This window comes from Pieris brassicae, chromosome 3, assembly GCF_905147105.1.
Source record: "Pieris brassicae chromosome 3, ilPieBrab1.1, whole genome shotgun sequence".
NCBI lineage: Eukaryota > Metazoa > Arthropoda > Insecta > Lepidoptera > Pieridae > Pieris > Pieris brassicae.
This window is the reverse complement of record NC_059667.1, coordinates 9,181,971-9,200,668: the sequence shown is the minus strand read 5'-3', so window position 1 is coordinate 9,200,668 and position 18,698 is coordinate 9,181,971. Positions and strand designations below refer to the sequence as shown.

The 18,698-nt window shown below is 32.2% G+C and overlaps 1 protein-coding gene across 7 annotated transcripts in view; it reads left to right on the top strand.

Annotated features, from left to right (window-relative positions):
• Window positions 1-18,698, top strand: part of LOC123706971 (cAMP-specific 3',5'-cyclic phosphodiesterase, isoforms N/G) — a 273,282-nt gene that overhangs the window by 166,384 nt on the left and 88,200 nt on the right. Inside the window, exon 1 of one of the 7 annotated variants that reach the window (XM_045656673.1) lies at window positions 18,012-18,115. The exons of the other annotated variants lie outside the window; for them this stretch is intronic. Within the exon in view, the coding sequence (XP_045512629.1) occupies window positions 18,042-18,115 (74 nt within the window). The 5' untranslated portion in view covers window positions 18,012-18,041. Of the gene's footprint in view, window positions 1-18,011; window positions 18,116-18,698 lie in introns of those variants that run through there. 7 annotated transcript variants of the gene reach the window in all.

The following is an 18,698-nucleotide window of genomic DNA, read 5'->3' as shown; positions in this document are numbered from 1 at the left end:
ACCTGTAGGGTTATTAAAACTGTAATATGGACTTATATGACCAACAATTTTTTTTTAATAATGTTAAATAACTTTAGACTTTAATACACAATCGATTTTAGACGTTAAAATAAACACATTACGCTTGGTATTTGATTTAAAACGATTTCAAGGGTAATTTTAAAATAACAGTACTTGCCTGCCAAGATATGAATAAAATTTAATAAATTATGGTAAAATGCAAATTTAAAATAAGCAACAGCCTGAAGCGAGAAAAGAAAAACATAAAATATATTTTGTTTGTTTTACAAATTTTCCTAAAAAATGATTATTTTTTTATGAATAAAACAAATGGCCAGGAGGCTCACCTGAGTGATACAGCCCATGAACACTCAATGCCAGAGGGCTTGCGAGTGCTTTGACGGCCTTTTATTCGGAAATACTTCATGACGCATCAAAAATTGCCTTAAAAAACGCTCAGTTGTGGAGCGATTTGCAAGGTCGTGCATCCAACCCCGTCAATGGATGTCTATGCCCATTACATTGTGTTGCTAAAACGATGAAGAAAGGCGTTAAGGTCAGGAAACCGATCCAAAAAACGACATATGTCAAACACATAAGCTATGCAGACCAAAATGTGACCAATGAATTATATGTAGACATCAATTATTTAAATTTATTACCAGCATCAATTACTTATATGTGATATATATAAACTTCCCGTTTGAAATAGAATTAGAGCAGTGCCTAGTGGCTTTATCGTGCGACTCTCATCCCTGAGGTCATAGGTTCGATCCCCGGCTGTGCACCAATGGATTTTCTTACTATATGCGCATTTAACATTGGCTCGAATGGTGAAGGAAAACATCGTGAGGAAACCGGCTGGCCTTAGACCCAAAAAGTCGACAGCGTGTGTAGCAGGCACAGTAGACTGATCACCTACTTGCCTATTCGATTAATAAATTATCATGAAACAGATACAAAAATCTGAGGCTCAGACCTAAAAAGGTTGTAGCGCCATTTATTTATCATTTATATTTTGAAATAGAGTTATATAGCTATTCAAAAATCGTGTATATACGAATGAGCACGGATATTTATCCATCATTAGATAACAATGTTACGTTTTATCAATTTTGCTGATAACTCTCGAGTACTTGTTGATACCAATTGAATAAAGAACATGTGGTTATTTATAACTTATCACTGATAATCCGTTTTATGTAAAGTTAAACAATTTAATAGGATAACACGTAAAGTTTATGATAATATTTACGGCCTAATCATTAGACCATTTAATTTTATTACATATGTTTTATAATGCAAGATATATTAATACGTATTAATGGCGTGTGAAATTTAATTAATGAAATGAATTAGGGACAATAATCTAGGCTTTGAAAGAAAACATTTTTTACCAGATTGGAGCTATGTATAAACTTATACTTATACTGAAACTTATAATTATTTGACATAATTTTAAATTTAATTTTTTCCCGATGTTTCGCGTGCTTTACAGCGTGCGTGGTCACGGTGAAAGTGTTTTCTTTCAATGTGTAAAAGCTATGCGTCCCAATTCTTAAAAGGCCAGCAACATACTTATAACCCTTTTGCCAATGTGAGTGTCCATGGCGGTATCACTTAACATCGGGTGAGCCTTCTGCCCGTTTGCCTCCTATTACATAAAAAATCTCGTAGTGAGCAAATTTTGATATTGCAAACTTTAACTGCAACTAGTATATTCTGAAGGTTTGTTTAGTCAACATATTTGAAAGTGATCTAATTATTTTAAAAACAATAGAATATGCTTTATAATAAATTAAGTATCTTTGTATACAACGGAAAACAACAGATTTTTAAAATATTATTAACAAAAAAATATTTTGGCTGACAGACAAGAATATTTTACCATAAAGTTAACCTAATCATTTATACAAAACCATTAGTTTGCATGAGTTTACCTAATGATGGGTAGAAATAAGCATGACTCACGGGAAAAACACGTTTAAAGGGTCACAATTTTATATAGTTTCATAGCCATTGATAATGTAATTGTTGAAAAAATGGCATTAATTAGGCTCGCTAGGGATTTATGTTTTTTATACATAAGTTTATTGTCCTTTTTAAATATTTTGGTAAGTAATAATTGTTTAATTCCCTATTTTTTTAAATTAAATTTTGAACAATTAAATGAAATCTTGAGCAGTGTTGGCCTCGTGGCCTTGTCTATTCTATTTGCGCATTTAACATTCGCTCGAACGGTGAAAGAAATCTCGTGAAACCGGCTTCTCTTAACCCCAAAAATTCGACGGGGTATGCCAGGCACAGGAGGCTGATCACCTACTTGTCTTTTAGATTGACAAATGATCATGAAACATAAATCTAAGGCCCAGACCTAAAAGGTGGTAGCGCCACTGATTTATAATTTTATTTTCATTATCTTGGGCGTATGCCTTGATATCAATGTATCGATAATGCAAAGTAAATTGGTGAGCAACAATAAAACTAAATTATATTAATAACATTATAAAAAATTCAAGGATTTAAGATAATTGCACGAATTTTCTATTATTTTTAAACAGCTGAATGAACGCTAACATAATATTTTATCACCTGAAACGTATGTATACAGGTGTACGAGAAAATGTGATCTAAGCATACAAAAATTTATGCAGCAGTGAGATTCGAATATTTTAATATGCAAATACTGCCTTAAAATTTATATGAAAGCGTGATTATTTTCAGGCGTGAAGAACATCTTATAGATAGTTCATATTATTCACAGCTCATAAAACCCGGTAAAACAATGTATGTCGGAGCAGATTTATTTTTGGCAAGACTAAATGTGAATTGTGATTTATTTGCCAGTTTCTAGAACTGATGTTTTTTCATTAATCTGTAAATTGACAATGTTATATTAAAATATATACAATCAAGCCATGAAAATATTTAGATAGTATTAAATGAACATTGTATATAACTAGTCTGGACATAAATACTGTTACATAAAAACCTTTCTTTTTTTGAACTTTTTATTTTGAATTTGGAACAAGTATATTATTTTAAAAATTTATTTAGATTTGCGCCATTTCACATATTTTTTCGTGTTCATTATCAAATAACAATTTAGAATGGGTGTTAAAGAAAAAAGTATTGCAGTGATCGCCTTGCACAAGGATGGGTATGGATATCTACATACACTTCAAAAGGTTGGTGTCAGGCTGTTAATGCTGTTAAAGCCAGAGTTAGTCGAAACCCCAGTAGGAACCAATAAATATTATCGCGAGAAAAGAAAAATTCCCGTTCGGACTACGTCGCGTTTTATAAAACAAGACCTGAACCTTGGTGCTTATCGTCGATATACAGGACATGCCCTAACTTAATATTTACAATTAAAGAGAGTGGAGCGATCTGCTGTCGAGTTGTCGCGATATGCAGGTGAAAAGCACAGAAATATTTTCTTTTCCGATGAAAACATTTTCACGATTGAAGGACACTAAAATAAGCAAATTGATGAAGTGTACGCTCACAGTTCTAAAGAAGCTGCTCAAGTGGTTGGAAATATATAACGTGGTTATACTCCTACGTCAGTGATGGTTGGGTGATGCGTGTCTTATCCAGGAGTCACATAACTAAAACTTTATGAAAAAGGAGTGAAATCTTCAGTCAAACTGTATAAAGATATAGTCTATGATCACGTTGTGAAACCTCTCAAAAATACATCTTTTTAAAAATATACCGTGGACTTTACAGCAGGATTCTGCACCTGGTCACAAGGCACGAACTACCCAAGCCTGGCTTGAAACCAACGTTCCGGACTCATACGAGCTGAAGACTGGCCTTCTCTAGCCCAGACCTCAACCCTTTAGACTTCAAATTATGTTCAGTTGTAGATGACATGGCCTGCTCTAAACCACACGGCAATATTGAGTTTCTTAAAAAATCTTTGGAGCTAGAAATGGCGAAATTTCCCTTGGAAACAGTGCGTACATCCATAGATTCATGGCCAAACAGATTAAAGGCCTGTATAAAATCCAAAGGTGCTCATTTTGAATAACTTTATTAAAAAAAATTAATTTCCATTTGTAACAGAACGTTTGCCTGGGCTAGGTATAACTTAGCTAAGTGCAACATAGCACTGAGGAAGCTGTTGGGTTCATATAAGAATTTATTTCAATTCTAGAGTAAACTCCGTGTAATATTCCGAGATTTAATGTTAAACCCCCATAAACATCGAAATTAGCTATATAATGTAACGTTTCTTTCCATACAGTGTGGCAACACTCATGATAGAAAATGCGCAGTCAACGTTATTATATACAGATTATACTGATACAGATTATTAACATTTTAAATTTATAAGCTCTAACTCAAGATAAATTTATTCATAAAGGTAAACGAGAAACTTATGAATGTCAACAGAAAAGATGTTAAATTAATTTTAAATTTACATTTACCATTTCGCAAGTCAAAGGCGTAGAGCGGGCAAGAAACTCTCCGCCACACTTTTTAATCGCATAGTCATATACTATTTTAACTGGAGAAAATCAATTATAAGGATTACGATCGTTTTAATAATCAAAACTTTAAAAACCTTTATTGATTAATTTACGTTTAACGAGAGTTTTGAATTTATTCAGTCACAATTCTCTGATTTCGCTCGGGAGTTGTAAAACAAATACAATTTCCATATAAGAAGTATAATCCATATAATCTTCTTGAGCCTGGTTGGTCGTCGCTTAGATTAGTTCTTTTTCGAGCATTATACTGGTGAAAGTCACCATTTGTTTTAAAATCGTTTATATTTTTTTGTACAAACATTCTATACCGACTGTAGCACAAATATGGATTGAACTAGCAAAATACACAAGCCCGTCAAATCTTTTGCGAAAAAGCCTCTTACGCTTCAGCCAGCGGTATACCGCAGGCAACGTTGAAAAATCAATATTTTATAGCCGCTCTCAAAAATGTATTTGAAAGGAGAAAAATTCAGTTTATTCTAGAGAGATTTATAAACTCGACTATTGGAAATTGAGTTAACAAGGACTGCCTAAGTGTGCGCCTCTCAACCCTCAGGCCGAGCGTTTGAATCACGACTGCGACTTAACGAATTCTTTCTTTGTATATGCATATTGTACACTTGATCATACAAAGGACTACTCAATGACTAGTTTCAGGCACAGAAGACTGATTGTTATTGTTAATAGTAGTAGTAAAATATAAAATTATCATTTTATTGGCCATAATAAATTATATCGAGTTCCATATCCATTATTAAATATGTTTTTTTTTTCATTTTATTATAGTCTATACTCTCCTGCCTTTGTTTTTCTTTCTATCTCTAACATTTTTACTAAAAAGATACATAAATTAAAATCATACTCATTCGTGTTACGCGTCTCGTGGGATACGCTCCGGCTACATTGGTAATATTATTATTATTTATTAACTAAATAAAATTACATTAATATATCTAAATAGCTGCGATAAATCTAGTCTCTGTCAATAATATCCACAGTACACTTAGTACGGTGTAAAGGATTTAGAGTGGAGATTTACCATAACTCTGAGTCCAGTGGGTCAAAATCGTATCGTACTTACGCGTCGACGTATCTCCTAATGTTATGAACTATATTTTTTTTGTAATATTTATGTTTATCTAAATTGTCATACATTTAAGATAAAAGAGTTTGTAACGTATACCGCAGATTTATTACTATGTGTTTAACTTTAATAAAATAAATAAATGGACAAAATTGACCTTATTATGAACATTCAATTAAGTACTGCTTCACCTGAGATCCAATCTTAATCCCTCATATAAGATTATAAATAAAAGTATATAAAATATAGTACATTTAAAGTTATATAAGTTACTATCTGACCAGGCAAAGATCGTTTTGCCATGTATATTATTTCCAGGAAACATTTTTTTAGTTCAATAAAAATAACCTATCTACAATAATAAAAATAGGGGTTGATCGTATAGGGGTGACAATTTAGGGTTGTATGTATTTATGTATGCTGTATCATAAAAAAATAATAAAAAAATTAAAAAAATGTTTTTTTTATAAAATTACCCCTACCCCTTACACGTAGGGGTTTAAAAATAAATAGTAGCAGAATATCAGACTTACTGAATATTCATAAAAAAATCATAACAATCGGTCGAGCCGTTTAGCGAGTATGGGAACAAACATTGTGACTGTAGACATAGAGATTTATGTATATAATACGATTTTCAGTGCCGATACATACTCTTTAGGCACATTTACGTTTAAGTTTACATATATATATAAGGAAATACATTTATCCATTTGATAACAGGAAAAACATGTAACTACTATGATCAAAATCTTCTGTAAAAAGTACTTTATTTTATTAATACAAAGCATTCAACAACTCCTTTTATGAAAATCGATTTAATATTAAAAAAAATTGACCATTAAAAGCTATTTTAAAAATATATTATCTTCACATATAACCAAAACACAAGGGCGAAGATAAAATATGGGGAAAACCCAGAAACGTCATGACAATTTCTCACAATAAGGGCATTTACACAAAATCTTAAAAATGAGGTGAAAAGAAAACTTTTCAGCATTGAAATAGGAAATGAGGTCAAAATCGAACCAGTTCTAAGAATACTTGGTAAGATGAACACCTTCATTTTAAATTTATTTTAAGACGTATGATATATTTAAAGAAAACACTTTTTTGCCAGATTAAAGCTATGTATAAATTATTAATATATCACCGTGACCACGCATTCTGAAAAGCACGCGAAATGTCGGAAAAATTTAAAATTATGTAAAATAATTATAAGTTTATAATAAATAGCTGTAATCCGATAAAAAAGTGTTTTCTTTAAATGTGTAAAAGCTATGTGACAATAAGTATATATTCGGATATATTTTTACGTTACGATTGTACGAGCTATTTTAATTAAGAAAGTGAATTTCGGGATAACACTGTCTGAATACTGAAAGTTAATTTATTATCAAACACTATTTTGTTAGCTGTAACATTAATTAAAATTATTTGCTTACAATATCAGTGATATTGAGTTATGTTATTATATCATTTTTGTATAGTACTGGGGACAAACGGGCAGAACATCTAACATGCAACATCTTATGTGATGTTAGATGAGATCGCCGCCCCCATAGGAGTGTCCTATATGGACACCCTCAATGCCAAAGGGCGAGTGCGTTGCCTGCCTTTTTAGATTTTGTCTGCTCTTTTCTTGAATGACCCTAAGTCGAATTGGTTCGGAAATACTTCAGTGGGCAGCTGGTTCCACATAGTGATGGTGCGTAGCAAAAAACTGCCTTTAAAAAAGCTCAGTTGTGGAACAACGGACATCGAGGTGATTGGTGAAATTTCGTATTCTGCCTCGACGGCCGATGATGAAACTCAAATGCTTGTATTAATCCGAACAAATCCTTTGAACACTCTCCATGTAAATGCGGTAGAAGATGCAGAGTGATTCCATCACTCACGTATTGCCATGTGATCAAGCCGCTCGGAATTGGTCGTCGATAGCTCTAGGTTTTTTAGATGTTCGAGAACCTTCTAATAGGACACCCGATAAAAATAAATATTCGTTGTTTCAAGCTGAAATAGTTTCCTAGAAATCAAATCAAACATATATTAATAACATCGGTCAAAGTGAGTCACGGGTGCAGTTCTTGAGCTATAGTTTCCGATTTTTCTGGTATATCTGCTGCCAGTTTAATTATTGGAAATCAATTAAAGGTAGCCATTGCCAGGCTTCATTCATTTCCAGTTTCTATTGTTAGCAATATTAATGCTACTTTTGTCTGCTATTTAAAAAGAAGAAGAGGTCAGGTATTTTTTATTATCATTTATGTAATTTGCAAATTCATACGATTTTAAATGACAACATTTATCTTTATGTATCAGCAGATATATAGTCTCCTCTAAGTCAAACTTGACAAAGACAAAAATCATGGCGGCCACTAAATCCTGGATTGAAGATTTTTTAATCATGGATATGAGTTATTTCGTCGCAATAGTAGATTAAAAAATAACATATTAATCGTTGATATCTGTGTATTAATAATAATAATTACATAATTACTTCTTTTAATGAATTGATTTTGAAAAAGCGCTAGTAAAAGAGTATTCCCGAGTGACATTACTGAATGACTGAATTTTATCAATGAATTATCAATACGTATTCTACTCAGTGTACTATGGGTAGAGTTTTTAAAAGTTGCGTATGGGTTGATCCCTCTTGCCTCGTTTCAACACCGAACGAGCTGTATGAATTCAAAATGTCATCAGCATCCGTATTGGCTGGAAATCTTTTACAGTCCGCTTTACGAGACACGTTCTTTTGCGAACTAGCAAACTGTGGAATCGACTCCCTTTGGGGATCTTCCCTGAAGGTACGACCTCCAAGTGTTCAAAGAAATATTATGAAGTATGACTACGCACCTACTAAAATGTATGTCTATGAGCTGCGATGACTGAACTTTTTGGGTGTCACGTAGGCGCGTTTAACCCCTGTTCTATAAAGAAATACGTAAAAGAAAACTAAATATAGAAATAAAGCAGTCCCATTAATATTATCATAAAAATCTTATTTGTCGTTCGTGGTTATACTTGGCAATTTAAATTATGACCTTTGTTAGTATAATCGTGGCTGCGAAATTAAATCATAAACTGGCAACATCACGCACTGTCGTTATTTGTTTTGACGTCTGTGGTCAGGTTTTGGTAAAAAACGTTTTGAACATAACACGTTTTTTAATACATTTTTTTGGTTTAGTTGCATTTCTTTTATCAATTTGGTTTAATGACGTTATAAAAGGTTTTAATAATTAAAATATATTAATGAATTATACACGCTATCCTAGTGCATTTTCAAATACCATCCTAATCACAGTTTCTAAGGCAGTTTTTGCCGCGCACCACCGATATGTGGAATCTGCTCGCTTAAGTATTTCCGCACCAATTCAACTTAGGGTCCTTCAAGAAAACAGCGTACCAAATCTTAAAAGGCCGGCAACGCTCTTGCGAGCCTTCTGGCGATGTGAGTGTCCTTGGGTGGGCGGTATCAAATAACATCAGATGAGACTTCTGCCCGTTTGCCTCCTATTACATAAACAAATTATTATTAGTTGTTGACAAGGGAAACGTAAAAAAAAGAAGTATACATTAAATGCTTCTAATTTTACATTTACTGCCAGTTCTCAAATCAAGGGCGTAGAACGGAAGAGAAGAACTGGCGATAAACACTCCGCCATTCTTTTTAATCGCCATTTTTTTTGTATTACACAACGTTTGCAAGGAGCTGCTAATAACTATCACACCAGTTTCCACATGACATCAGCAGGTGGGATGGTGAAATAGGCGCACGCACTTACATTCTCGTGGGAACAAGACGCAAACACTAACAACTTGTTAACAATCTCCTATCATCATATATTAATGTACAAATGTTAGCTAAGTATTAAACTACCACAAAGCAGTGTTGGCCTAGTCGTTTTAACGTGCGAATCTCATTCCCGGGGTCGTAGGTTCAATCCCTGGATGTGCACTAATGGAATTGAAGGAAATCGTGAGGAAACCGGATTACCTTAGACCCAAAAAGTCGACAGTGTGTGACAAGGCACAACAGATTGACCACCTACTTGCCTATTGATTAGAAATGAGAACGGATACAAAATTTTGAGGACCAGACCTCAAAGTTTGTAGCGCTATTGGTATACATATAACTGTTATATACATTAAAATGATAAACAACTAGAATATATATACACTTTACCTTAAACCAAATAATATAAAACCAGAGTTATTATCACCGAGGGCACAGAAGAACGAAGGAAAAGCAAATTTAAGATAAATAGTCACACAAAATCGTTACGTAGCTATTTTGGTGACACTAATAAACTATGAAAAAAGTTTTTCGATTTCACATCCTTCACTCTCTATTCCCTAAGGTATCCTTAAATCTCTTTACTTTACACATTAAGGTCGTAATTAAATTCATTAATTGGTTTTTATACCAATTTAACAGCAAATCTGTGAAAAGCCATGGCAAAGCTGTAAGTTGTAAATAAGCCGTGTGCAATTCTCATGCCTTAGGTCATAGATTCGATTACCGTCTTTGCAACAATAGACTTTCTGTCTATCCACGCATCTCTCACTCGTTCGTACGGTGAAATATCGTGAGAACAAGGGCATGTCCTAAATATTTAATACTAGTAGATCCGACAGACGTTGTTCTGTATACACGTCTTACATTCAAAAAATCTAATAATGTAAATCATTCTCGACTCCATTTGAACAAACAAAATATTTCATCAAAATTTGTCCAGCTCTTTTAATTACGAACACATACACACGCGATTTATATATACCAGCTATTTGTTTGCTGTAACTAAATAACCCAGATACCGACGGCAGCGCCATTTTTCGGGCTGATTTGTGAATCTAAATCATCCAGGGCATCCCAAATGCATACAAAATTCATTCAAGTCGGTCCAGCCGAACCAAGCTTGAGTTCATTAACACGTTCAGTAGAATAATATATATTAAGATAAGCACTTTAACTATAGTATAAATATAGTATAAGTTTTAACTTTAGTATAAGTAGTCTTTTAAAGCTCGCATAAAGATGTACTTATACAGTTTGATACAATAATAATGATTTTCTTTTCAGGTAAGTTGACCCGAGAAAATACTTCTTGTAAGAATTCTTCGAGCGTAAGTAACAATACTTTAACATCATTGTAACTAAATGTTCGAACTTATTTAAGTTTATTTTTTCTATAGATATTAGACAATAAGCAATTGTTTTGTTTATTGTTGCAATACGACGACGTCTTGAAGCGCTGTTTCCAAATGCTGAGGTCGTCATAAACCACTGGAACTTCCAGGCCGCCTTGTCATTAATTAGAGTGGTTTAGAATTCCTTTAGTTTAAAGGAATGATACACCTTCACTTTATTACGATCATATTTATTAGAACTTCGTAGAGATTTAGCTATAATCAAATTTGGTTTAAGCTTAATTAAAAACGAGCCGGAAAGCGCATACTTGCTGGGAGAGACTGTACGTTCCGGACATTATTATACGCTATATATCATATTATTAGCGCTGCCGGAAACATAACCTTTTTGCTGTGCATTTGGCTCGCGGCTTGCCTATTTCAATTTTATTTGTTCGTGTTTTTTTTCATGAAAAATTTGTTTAAGAATTGGTACGCTCTTTCCTCGAAGGACCCTCAGTCGAATTGGTTCGGAAATACTTCAGTGGGCTGGTGTGAAATATTAATTTATATAAATTATCAATCTAAACTATTCTATTGTTACTGTATTCATTGAAGCTTTAACCCTACGACTGACAATTATGTGACTTTTTTCGTCTTATTGAGTTGAATCAAGAATATTTGGGTATGGTATACTTTTGGTTTAATATGTATTGTTAATTGAAATTTTGTATCAACGACCACTAAACCGTTTCTTGTGGTACCGACAGACAATATATTATTCATAGTGATTATACCACTATATAACTATATATTAAATGGCTTGCAAAGTATGAAACGAACGGATATTCTAAACCCTTTTTATTCTGAAAAAAATCCTGATATATTCGGAACTTTTCTCTTAGAAATCAGAATCTAAGATTGTTAGTATCGATTTACCATTATTAATATAATACATATAATGAAATTTATTAATTAACTGGTAATGTGTTCTATTCATCGCCAGGGGCTAGGTAAACCATCAAAGCGGTAAAAAACAAAAACAAGTAATTGCTTTGTTAATTTATTGGTATAATTTATCAGGAGAAATGGGCATTACCATTATGGGTGATTAAATATTCTACTTTTTTCAATAACCGTTTCATAAACAATTCAAAAATAATTTTAACATGACTCTTACCACGCTGTCTTACATTCGTGAAGTATCCTAAGTCGTCTTGTTTTATATAATTTATTACTAAATGTACATTTATACATGTTATTCCTAGTGTTTGTAACCTTCTTTGATACTAAATTAAAAAAATGTGTGCGTGTACTATTGTACACACGAAAGAATTGAAACTTCTTTATGACCTTATTTTTTCGAAAAATATGCAACTTTACAGAAATTGCTTAAATAATGTTAAAATAGATAAAGTTTAAAAAAAGGCTTTTATTATCATAGACATAAATACAAATAATACAACTACTTCATTTTACCTTATTACTACTAAGATTATTACAGAATTTCATTAATTGTAATAGAATCTATAGGTCTATATATCTATATCATAGAAAATGATTACTATCATTGTTATCGTAATTATATATTTTTATTCTTAATGGCTTCGAATCAACCGTGATAGGGACAAGAAAAAGATGGCGCGTAGCGGAAAAATGTGACGGTATTTTTTTTTCCAACGCCGATAAAGAAGTTTCACTTCAACAAAAAAATCTTAAGATTATCCTGTTTAACGAAAACATTTACAAGAAGCTTAAAGGCTCCACATATGATATAAAATGTAATAAATAAGACAATATACCGAGCTTTCATTAAGCTTTCAGATACACTATTATGAGTTATATGGGCTATATCATTCAGGGAGGCTTTGTATCTTCAAGGAAAAATAAAACTTTTGCTTTAAAATACTACTTGGAAAGTTTTTTCTTCGAAGCGAAATATTTATAATAATGAAGGCCATTTTCTATAGAACAGATTCTTTTCTGGGTCTGTTACGTAGGATTCCTCCATTATAGGTCTGTGACTAATCGAGGTTTTTAATGTGAAACAATATTGATATATTGTATATGCACTTTGGTTGCCTCTGTACGCGGGATACTTTTAAGGAGATAATTGGGTTATATTTTGGTTAAGGCTGCTATTTAATTATATATTATACTAATAAATATTTAGCATAATATAGATTATAACGTGTTAAACAAATTTCGTAATGCACGTAAAACAGTTAATTTGTTATATTATATATATTGAGTAAGAATTAACGATATCAACCGATCTCCAAGGATTCCAAAATTTGATTATAAAATCATTTTACTCTGTTTCATGTAGCATGTTCTACAAAGCTATTCAATTAGTTGTCCAATCACAGAAATAGGCACTTGGATCTTTCAATATAAAGCCTATATTCCTAAGGGTATATTTCCCTATGACGTCTTAACTATAAGTAATATTCTCGATTATCTGTGAATATATAAGCTTTGATTTTATTTGATATTTCTCGCAATTAAGATTATAAATTAATTATATAAATACATTATAAGATCTCGGGTGGGCGACAAATATATATATTTTTTTATTTAGAATATGATTAGTTTGACGCATTATTCAGGTTTTGTTCCATTGAAAACTGATTTAATTTAATTAATTTAATTTAAAACGTGAACTGTTTATTCAAATAAAATTAACGCGAAATCATCACCGGGGTGATCACCCTATCTCCGTAATACTATCCGTAGTTGCTGCGAATCGTAATATTAATTTAAAAACGCATTATGACTGACGACTGCTAGCAATTTTGAAAAGTCCTCAAACGTGGCAAATGGAGTAAACATGTTTCTGTGTCTTTTTAGTAGAATTTTTATACTTACAAACAATTATTATTTCACCGAAAATCTAAACTCTGTTTCTTAATCCATGGCGGTGGCAATGACTGCCATTTTAAATGAAATAAATTTCACTTGAAAAATGATTATGATTATTTTTACTGTTATATATTTCTTAATATGAAATCCTCTAATCCTTGTATTCCAAGAATTTCTCCTGGGACCAACGCGCTTGAAATGAGATAAAATACAACGCTTATTTTATATATAATGATTTAACTAGTTTCTAAAATTAAAAAATCTTGACTTATAATTGAAAAAAAAATCCATACGGAGGCAGACATACGGACGTCTTCATTCGAACTGAATCTCGAGTAGCATTATCTTAAAAATATATTACAGAAATTCTATTAATTTTTTTACCTGTACACACTCACCTAATTTGCTTTACGCCTAGCCCTTTTATTTTTCCGAGTCCACGCAATAATAGTGTAATTTTAAATTTCTTTGTTCTCGGACACTAGGAAACCGCATGAATAAATCACGGGATGGTGCATAACGGAAAGATAAATAAACCAGAACTATGCCGCCTTTGTTTGAATAACGATTTAAAGTTTTATAAAATAAATGTTTTTAACTTCAACATTATTTACTGCAATTTGTGCAATAAATTGTACGACCAATAATGGCTAGGCTCAAATTATTATTTTATTACATTACTCGAATATAAATGTTTAAAATTAAGAGTTTTCTAATATAGTGCTGTTTATAATATCCTAAAATGTATTAGGAGTTGAATTAATGAATAAGAACAAAACACGTGTTTTATATGGAAAAAACTTAATTTTAAGAAAATTGTGTAATTTGTGTAAAGCGCCATCTAGTACAAAAATGTTTAAGAAACAGTTGAGGTTTTAGTCGCGGTTTAGATGTATGATGTTCGAGTTTAAACTGAAAAATATTTTCTACATGCAACAACAGATGGCGCTGTCAGCAAAATATCTAAATAAGACCCCTATTTTCCTTTACTGTAATTTTAATATATTTAATATTATTAATATCTAAGCACATTGGTACTGCGGTATGTTAGTTAATTTTGATTAGTTTAACGTCAAATAAAGCTACGTGTTTCCGCATTATTTTGTATTGATTTTATTATTTTCAAGTACCCATGTAAAGTATTCATTATTCTTTGCTTATTGGTTTTAATAGTGATGATTTAACCATATAAAAACTCCTTAATTAAACGTAAATAAATTTGAAATGGTTAAATATTAATCCAAGTCATATTCTACAGCTGCTAATTAAAATACGTACTTAATATTGAACGACCTCAACCGGAGACCTTTTATCCTTCCTGCTGCGAAAATATGTTTTAAGGGAAATCGAATTTTATTTCTCACCAATAAGATTTACTTTTGCACAACTTTAGGGTTGGCGCTCGGTCGACGACCGACGAGCCCCGCCCCCTGAATTGACGTCATTATCATGACGTCACAACTCCAGTGGAGCGGCACCCGCCCTAAAAACCAGTACTTCAAAGGCATTGATGTTTAAATGTTTTGCGAGCACTTTACTCTGATTTACTTTAATGTGTGTAACTAGTATATTTCTTTTTATGATATACCAAACAATGTTTTGTGTTCTATTTAAATAAATAAGACAAAAACATATTTTTTGTTATGATCATCTGTTGCCCACGTAGAAAAACTTCAGTATCGCTGATAAGATTATTTGTAGCTTCAGATTAAGAGGAATAAACATTCTGCGCGTTTCATTTCTGAATGTAACGTTGTAATTCTCAAACTAATTATAACGTCAAAGTCAGGTACATAAGGATTGTTAACATATTAATTTATCGTTTAATTGTTGCCTTGTTAATATGAATATGGTTGAAAGTCAAAGGTCAAACACAGGGTAGAAAGTCAGATATATTTTATTTTCGTATTCAGATTCAAATGTAATGCAAAACTAAAAGATTATCTGCGAATTTTTGATTAATTGTTTATATATTACATACGTTATGATTATATTACATGACACTGTCGTACTATATTTATTTAGTAAATATTTTTTATTTAATTTATCCGAGCTTTGGTCATCCTACAAAAGGATTTTAATAACATTTTTATTTTATTGTAATACCGCTCAATTCTAGTAAATACAGGTAAAATTAAAATCATTTATATAAATAATTAGTACTGAGAGACAAATTAATATAACGTATTTAAGGTAGACTATGTTATTACATATGATAATGAACATACAAGGCATCACAAGGTAAATGAGATGTCGGCTATTCATAGTAATATTCCTGTCTACGGATTACTTTATAACACCTACTCACTGGAATATAGTAAAATATCCATAATTACTATAATTCAGCTGCAGGCTAAAGACACTTTAATCCTTTGAGTCATGTCGACTTAGCAATGGAATTGGGAGAACAGGGCAAAAGCAGAGAAAATATCCAAAATCTACGAGGTATTCAGTCACTGATAATGAAACATAAGTAGATATAAATACTTGTAGCTTAAGTATATTGTTATATTATTACGCAAACATTATTTTAAGTTACTGATTCAGAGGTTTTCGATAAAAACATTAAATTTATAAATACATGATCTTTACATTTTTACTAAACTTAAATTTATAATTTACTTATTAAATTTATAATTTATTAATTTACAAATAATCGTTTAATAAAAACCCATTTTTGATTATTTTTTAATAATTATAATTTATTTTTATATATTTTATAAAAATTACATTAGATACAATTATCGTAGAACAAGCTAATCGTAGCGCGACCTCGGGCTACGCGTAGCAGTTGTAGCAAAACTGTAGCGTGTTCGTAGAACCGTAGCAGAAAATGCTTTGCACTGACCTAAAAAATTGTTAAAAGTAATTGTATTAACTTCGTACTAGCGTTGAATCTTTTGTTACCGAAACACTCAACACCCGTATAACTGAAAATAACTGAAATTGCAAGGTCAAGTTGAACCATTGATATAAGGCAGGTCAGGTCGCAATTGCTTTTATCTTTTATCGATTCGCAAGAATGTTTTATAAAACTGTCTTAATTCAAAATGTTCTTTCATAATATAATTATATTTTTTTAATTTGAAAGTAACTAGAATTAAATTTTCCAGTTTCGATTTCACATGAAAAAAATCAGTTTTACTGTTTTATAATATTTACTGGAGAAAATAACAATCTTCTGATGTGATCATGCTTATTGTGATCTGTATAGTTTAAGAAATCTTACAATTGACCTTGACTTCGTAACTCTGCATTACTAGTCCTAGTAGGACTAAGCATATAATATTTTAAGCCCTGGCACTATCCGTCCAGTCGTGCAGCTGAAAATCGATTAAGGTCCAAAGCGAATTTGAGGTCTATCTGGAGTACTCTTGGAGATTTTGTGTGGAACCTGTTCAGCGCATGCGCGGGCCGGGGCACGCTCTGGCTCTGACGTCACGCGGCGCGCCCCGGGAAGGCCAGTATATCGCGCGGCCGCGTCACAACTAGCCCGCGAATCGCGAACCAAGCTTCCGATGCTAATTTGTCTATGAACCCCTTTTTTGGCAGCACGTGTGTTGTTCGGTACAAATGTCCTTTACATCTAAGTATATGTAGTATATAGAAGCCATATAGCGTAGATGCCTATTGTCCCATGTCCTACGCATTGTCCAACATAACCTCATATCAATCTCCCGCCATGTCATACATAATTCACACAGTAAAGATAGGCACTTGAGTCAGTAGTAAAGGCGAAAATAGCATCAACTTGACATAGATATGTGGCATATGCTGTTTACATTTCACGTAGCCTATGCTAAATTATTCTTCATCAAGCTTCACTACATTAAGTTTTGGTGTAACCTATTTTGTTACAAAAGCATTCTTACAGCTTGTGTATTTGCATATTACAAATTGTATTGCGGCAAAATTTACGGCATTTTTCATTTATTTAGAACAAAAAATATAAATACAAATATAAATATAAATAATAAATTTATTATTATAAGATACGTTAAAGGCAATGTAGATATTACATTGGAAAATATTCTATCCATTACATTTAGGGTAATTTTGGGTATTTTCTTAAATACAGCCTTGGTTACGAGCCATGGGTGCTTGTTATGCTTAAATTATAGGATGTTTGTATTGTTTTATGAATATCAAGAATCGCATGTTCAGAGGGTTCATAAGTTTCAAAATAACAACGGAAGCTTGCTATTTAAAGTCAGAAGACAAAAATAAATGAGCTGATTTCTCAAATTCGTCACACATTAAGAACAAAACAAACTCAGTGCCAAATCCAGTAAATTATTTTTGATTAAATAAACAGCTTTCAATTTAAGCTGTCAAATCTGACAGATTGACAGTTCGCGTCAAAAGTGGTGGCGTTGTCTAAGTGTTCTACGTTTAACTGATGGTTAGAGAGTGAGTTCGCACTGGGTGGAGGAGGGTCGCGGCACACCGGCTGTGATGCGATGGGTCAAGAGTGGTGCTTCCGACGGAAGAGGAAACGGAGCAGCAGCCAAGACTCCCAAACGCATCACACCCGGTAAATACACCACCTTATTATTATAAAGACACTATACCACTACCGATAAAGGTCAGAGAATTTGCATAAAACAGTTATGCAAATTCTCTGATACTTGCACTAGTTAAAACACATTAATATAAAATACAACTGATTTATTTATAAACAAATAAATATTTTATCTTTAACATTCCTTGCCATAAATATAAGAAAACAAGACAACAATCTACAATTGTTTAGTAATGACTTTGATTACATACACTTTGCACTGTAAATATTGTATTTAATTAAAATCGGTGTCCTATCTGAGAGCTCAAGAAAAAAGGCACTCACATCGGCATTTTTTTCTTATTATACCTTCTTGTAGTCTATGTAATAGTCGTGTCCTGTGGTATAACGGTTTCATCTATACAACTGAATCTCCGAGCAGGTTTTTTAATTGCTGATTTTTTAATGAATTTAAATACTTTTAGCCTTTCTTCGGCCTTTTACTATTAGTCTAACATTAAAAATAATAATAGTAAATAATTTATTTGTAAAGAAGTGGGACATTAAGATCGATTAATTATAAGCCATATAAAAATAGTCCAAATCAAATTCTTGT